We start from the raw sequence: 5,990 nt of genomic DNA, 5'->3' as shown, positions 1-5,990 counted from the left end.
AATTGTTGTTGAAATTGTTAATACAAGGAAATTAGTTCTAGTAAAGTGTACCATATTACCACAGTCGTGTTTAGTGGAGTAAAGTTTAAGGCTAATATAATTTCTATACAACTTGGTGGGTTTGATGTTATTTTGGGAATGGATTGGGTAAGGGCTTATAAATCAAGAGTTATGCGTGAGAAAAAGATGGTGCGAGTAAATTTCCCAAAGGCGAACTTCTCATCATATCATATACAAGATAAAGGAAGATTTGTGTCGCGTATATATTACCAATGTCCTTAAGGCAAGAAAGTGTATCGTTAAGGTATGTTATTCTTATTCAGCATACATTATGGATTCCTCAAAAAAAAAAGTTATTGGTGATATCATTATGGTGACTTGATTTCCCGAAGTTTTCCCCGAACAAATTACCAGTCTTTTATGCAGAATGTTAAGTTGAGTTTAGAATCGATTTAATGTCGGGGACAGCACCAATTGCAAAAACCATGTTACCCTTTGGCACCAATCGAAATGAAAGAATTGATGATACAACTACTATAATTTTTAGAGAGGGGATTTGTGTGACTGAGTACTTCGTCCTTGGGAGCTCCAATCTTTAATCTTATTTGTAAAAAAGAAGGATAATACCATAAGAACGTGTATAAATTACTAGGAACCTAACGAGATGATTGTAAGAATTGACATCCACTTTAACCAACATCAAAGAGGATATTTCTTCTCAAAGATGGACTTGAGATTCAAGTACTATCAATTGAAGGTGAAAAATGAAGACGTGGAGAAAACGACATTTAGAAGAAGAAATGATTATTTTGAATTTCACGTTATGTCATTCCCAATGGCTAAGAATATACAGTGGACTTTTTTTTTAAAGCATTTGATAACGTTTGAAATAATCATTTCGAAATATCTAATATCACAATTTATCCAATCAAATGTTATATTTTAACCCACTACATCATTTATATTTCTTATATGCTATGTTTTTTTTTTAATTATTTTTATATATTAGTAAAAACAAAACATTTCTATGACATTCCAAAACTGTTGATCATATTTTAGACTTGTTTTTGAAATTATTAAAGTGTTTTTTTCTCTATCCAAAATCCAAAACAAATCCAAAATTCAGTCCGAAATATGATTTTTTGGTCAGAAAAAATATTTTTAATGTGGTATAAAATTAGTCCGAAATGTCTTGGAATGATTTATTCCAAACAAAGAAGTAATTTCCCAAAGCATAAAAAATTGGCAATCCTTTGCATTATACTACACAGTTATATTAATAGGATAAATTGGTCTTTAACTTGAAAAGGAAAAAAGTAAGAATGAGTCATTTAGCATAAATGCATCGGTTCAATGAACGTATCAACATCAAATGTCATGCCAAAGTTCTTGCACTGTTTATTCTCACGTAGGCTGCTAATTCCAATAGCAACGTGTTTTACTCGTACAATCATGTTTGGTAGCGTATAATTTTATATAGAATAAAACCAAATTTTAAGTTCTTCATTTAGTTATAACTTGATCAACTTATAATATAATACAACAATTAAATTATATAAAATAACATCGCAACATGTTACAATTTTTCAACTTGACTAAATTAATAGTAAAAGCGACTTAGTATATTATATATATAGTCTACATATAGAAAAAAAGAAATCATTAACAAGTGTTGAGATACTAGTATCCTGACATCATCTATCCAATTATTATTCTCCTGTCATGCTATATATAGTATACACCCAATGATCCATAATCAATATCCATCACCCACACACCAAAAAACAACTATGGAGATGAGTAAAAGCGATTGTGGTGCAAAAAGTGGCGATAAAGGCATCAATATCATCAAGGTGAAGCATATCTCGAGCCCAGTTATGTTGGAAGCAAAAGACGCTTTTCAATTCAAGCAAATTGTTCAACATTTCACTGCCCAAACATCAAACCCAACATCTACAAGATCCTCGAACCCACAAAACGATTTATATAATCGCTCTTGGAAAGAGATAGCAGATAGCCATATATAGTCGTGTTAATTACCATATTCTCTTCAATTCTACACATCGCTTCTTTTCTCATTATTGTATGCATGAAATTAAAGACATACTTGTATGTTGAATTGAATGTCAGGTTCTTTAGTCGTTTGTTTTTTTTTAATCTCCAGTAGTTTTATAATATAATAATATGATCACGTTTAGAGTTTTTGAAACATGTAACTAAAGCAGTAGGCGAATCAAGAAACATGAATAACACAACAAGACCTACAAATTTACAACAAAACACACAGCTACAATCCATGGTGTCCAGAAACATATATAAAACCACTAAAAGTTTCAAGTTTCAGGGTGTTGTTAATTACCCTACATGACCAAAATCCATTTATCAACGGCTTAACAACTTATTTTTCCAGATTTCTACTCTTCATACCTACTTCTGAAGCTAAAATCTAGTAGAGACTTAATATAATATGCTATAACATAACACGACTAAACAAACAAACATGATCAGTTACCTTCATGATCAGCAGATTTCAAGTAAAGCGACTCACCACCATCTCCACCACCACCACGTCCTTCAGTGGTGGATCCAGAAAGCCCAATACTATTATGATCTTGCTTACGTGAGAAGTCAGGGAAGCCTCCTATACCAAGATGCGAACCACTGCCACCAGCTGCACTGGTGCTGTCGCTTTGTAACATATGAAGCCCACCACCACCACCACCACCACCGCCACCGGAGTTCATTCCTAGGTGGCTGTGCATGGCGGCCTGCTGCTGTAGTGAGGAGTACTGCTGTTGGTTGTAGAGCATAGAGGAACGTGCTGCCATTAGTGCTTGTGGTGTCATTTGTTGAGCTGCTTGTTGATGCTGCTGCTGCTGCATGTAATGACCTCCTCCCTGTTGCATCATCCCTCCCAGCTGGTACTGCATATATAATTAATAATTGTTATTTTAATTAAAAGTCGCTATTCACGATTATATATATATATATATATATATATATATATATATATATATATATATATATATATATATATATATATATATATATATGAGATGAAGTTCTTCAAATTTGTACCTGAGAATGAACAGCAGGTGACTGAGGTTGAGAATCGGCAATAGCAGCAAGATACATAAGGTTCCTCTGAAGCTTCGCCTGATTTCTGCCATAATCACACAATCATTTCAAACAACTTGATTCAAAGTAAAAGACTTATTACGAAGGTATCATATACATATATATGAAAGAAATTGAAAAACTCACTCGGCGCATTCAGTCATTTTCCCTGAGTTTTGGCTCTCGACAATTTTCAGAATCAGTGATTTGTTCTCATCGAGGTACTGCAGATATATACATGGAACGAAAATTTAGTACCCAACAAAACAAATTAAGAACTTATAGCTTTTACCCAAAGAAAACGTCAAGATCTTGAGGGTATTAATTACATGATCCATTCACATGTGTCCTATTTTTCTATACAGTAATTAACTATTCTTGTAATTGTATGAAGAAGAAGTAGATATTACACATGTTGAAGAATAAAAAATGGCTATATATCACACATCCGTATGGGTGATTATTGTTACATCTGTCTTGAAGAAAACAAAAACATTTAGGCCTACGTAAGATGGGGAATGTACCTATTCCAACTGACGCATTATTTGCTCTCAATCAATAAACATGAAACCTTTTGGCTTTTGCCCTATCCAAGATGGGGCACACTAGCTAGCCAACTGCTTAATGGGGTCATGGAGTCATGTTTAAATTATTTTGCCCCATCTTGAGCAACATTTGATCTTCGATCCACAATAAAAATGGAACCTTTTTTCCTATCTCTAATAAAAATGGAATCTTTTTCACCACCCAAAGTCTGATTCGATCATTTGAAACCCTAAACAGTTTGGGGATCGATCGATACTGTTAAAAAAGGCCAAAATAGCTACATTTAAACACAAAACCCTAAACAATATCGGAGATCTGAGCCAAAAACCTTTTTCACATATTCATTCTTTTGCGTCTTTATCCCAAATGGTTAAAATTTAAAAGGTTTAGCATCTGAAGATGAAAGATTGATTTGAACATGACAACTGGATACAACTAGCCCTAGCTAGGTAGTTTTCTAAAGTCAAATATTAGGTCTAGGCTCTAGCATCACTGTCAGTATTGAATCTACTTTATTTTGTCATACGAACATAGACTGAAAATTAATGAAGATAATACATAAAAGTATATATATTATATGATCGGATTTTTTTCAATGAAATTTATGGAAAAAGCTAGCAACATACCTGGACAGCAAAAGGCCATCATATAAATCAATCGGGTATCGCATCCAATACTATAATCTTAGTAGCATGCACAAGCACAGATATTGATGAAAATAAAGAATGTTTAATGCAGAATCTTAACTCACAGATTACCAAGAGGGTAATATAATTTATTCCAAAAGCCAAAGTATTTTAAAGAATAAATTCTAAACAAGTTAACAAGAAATAACATGGGATTCGTGTTATTCTTTTCTTTCTTTTTTCAAAGAAATCATGTTCTCTCTCTCTTTTTTTTTTTTTTTTCATTTCCCTAACTAACATTAGAAAGATTCAATTTTTAATGTGTCAAAGAAAACATCAAGAACAAAATCACCAATCAGAAAGAAAAAAAAAAGAAGAAAAAAAAAGAGTAAAGAGTAAAGAACACAAATATATATTTAGTCAGACATGTGATATAAGTTATATATATGGAGGGAACCTGTTGCAGATGAAGAAACAAAGAAGAAAAGGCAAGTAAAAGCTAAAAAGAAAAGCGAAGACAAAAAAGATCAGAAAAGGGAAGTTTAAACAGAAAACCCCAACAACAAGACACACAAAGAACTTGGCTCATTCACTGTGTGTTGTGTGTGAGAGAGAAAGTGAGAAAGGGATGAAAACTCATGAAGTTAAAGAAGAACCTGTTGAATATGATCAGTAGTAACGCTGTTAGTGGGATAATAGGCTGCCATCATGGGCTGCATCTGCATCAGGTGCTGCTGCATTATATATATATTTCTATCTTTTTATGCTACTTCTGCTACTACTACTACTGTGTAACCCCTCTCTCTCTCTATATCTATCACTTTCTCTCTCTATATATGATGTGTATGTATGTATGTATATATGTGCGTGTTTCTATCTCACTCTAGAATGGATGGATGGAGAGAAAGAAAGGAACACTGCAAAGTGCAAAGGGGGGAAATGAATAGGGCTCCACACAAAACCCTTTTCTTTTTTCTTTTTCTTTCTGTGTGTTGTTGTGGTTAAAATCAGTTTGTTTGACAAGATTAAATGAGCTTCTTTTAAAACCCCAAGACCACAGAGATATTAAAGGCTGATAAATGGAGGGATGGATGGATAGCAGAAGATTGATCAAAGAAAACAAAAAAGCAGCAGGCTTTTCTCAGTGTACTACTCTCTCTTTGGCTATATGGCTGGACTTTGTGCCTTGGTGCTGGTGATGGGATGAGAGAGAGACATAGAGGTCACAACTTCACACTAGGGTTTTTTTAGGGGTTTTAGAACTTCAAATTAGAAATATTTTTTACTCTCTCTCTCTCTCTCTCTCTCTCTCTCTCTCTCTCTCTCTCTCTCTCTCTCTCGATTTTCAAGTGGGTATTTGTCCAATGTGTTTTTTTTGCAATTTATTATCTTAGTACTATTATTGAGGAATAAGGTAAATTTACTCTACCTCCTGTTTTAACTTCAATAATTTAGGCCAGTCATATTAACTTTTGTACGTTAGGCTATCTTTGAATTTTTATAAAAATCCGAGAAATTAATGCGGATCTAAAAACCATGTTTTCTGAATACAAATTATTGGATATTGGATATCACATGTACTCAAGAAGCCAAAATGGAAAGGAGCGCAACATGAGCAAAAAAAGTTTACGGTATTCATACTTTGAGAAGAAGATAAATGGTGTCGGTGTTTTAGTGTCAGCGACTCTTAAAAACATAATA

General features: G+C 33.4%; 1 protein-coding gene across 3 annotated transcripts; it reads right to left on the bottom strand.

Annotated features, from left to right (window-relative positions):
* Positions 1-2,247: 2,247 nt before the first annotated feature.
* LOC145012520 (uncharacterized) lies at positions 2,248-5,520 on the bottom strand. Of its 3 annotated transcripts, none has more exons than XM_078971320.1 (4): positions 4,946-5,520; positions 3,265-3,341; positions 3,079-3,163; positions 2,248-2,924 (listed from the first exon to the last, which is right to left on the bottom strand). In XM_078971320.1, exons 1-4 carry the CDS (start codon positions 5,027-5,029, stop codon positions 2,505-2,507), a joined length of 666 nt encoding a protein of 221 aa, XP_078827446.1. In that variant the 5' UTR covers positions 5,030-5,520; the 3' UTR covers positions 2,248-2,504. The 3 variants fall into 3 exon arrangements, with proteins under 3 accessions (XP_078827446.1, XP_078827447.1, XP_078827448.1); XM_078971321.1 differs by lacking the exon at positions 4,946-5,520 and adding an exon at positions 4,290-4,671; XM_078971322.1 differs by lacking the exon at positions 4,946-5,520 and adding an exon at positions 3,642-4,234.
* Positions 5,521-5,990: the final 470 nt, after the last annotated feature.

This window comes from Lactuca saligna, chromosome 8 (genome assembly GCF_052625555.1).
Source record: "Lactuca saligna cultivar CGN05327 chromosome 8, ASM5262555v1, whole genome shotgun sequence".
NCBI lineage: Eukaryota > Viridiplantae > Streptophyta > Magnoliopsida > Asterales > Asteraceae > Lactuca > Lactuca saligna.
Note: the sequence above shows the minus strand (reverse complement) of the source record. Positions and strands in the feature narration are given on the sequence as shown.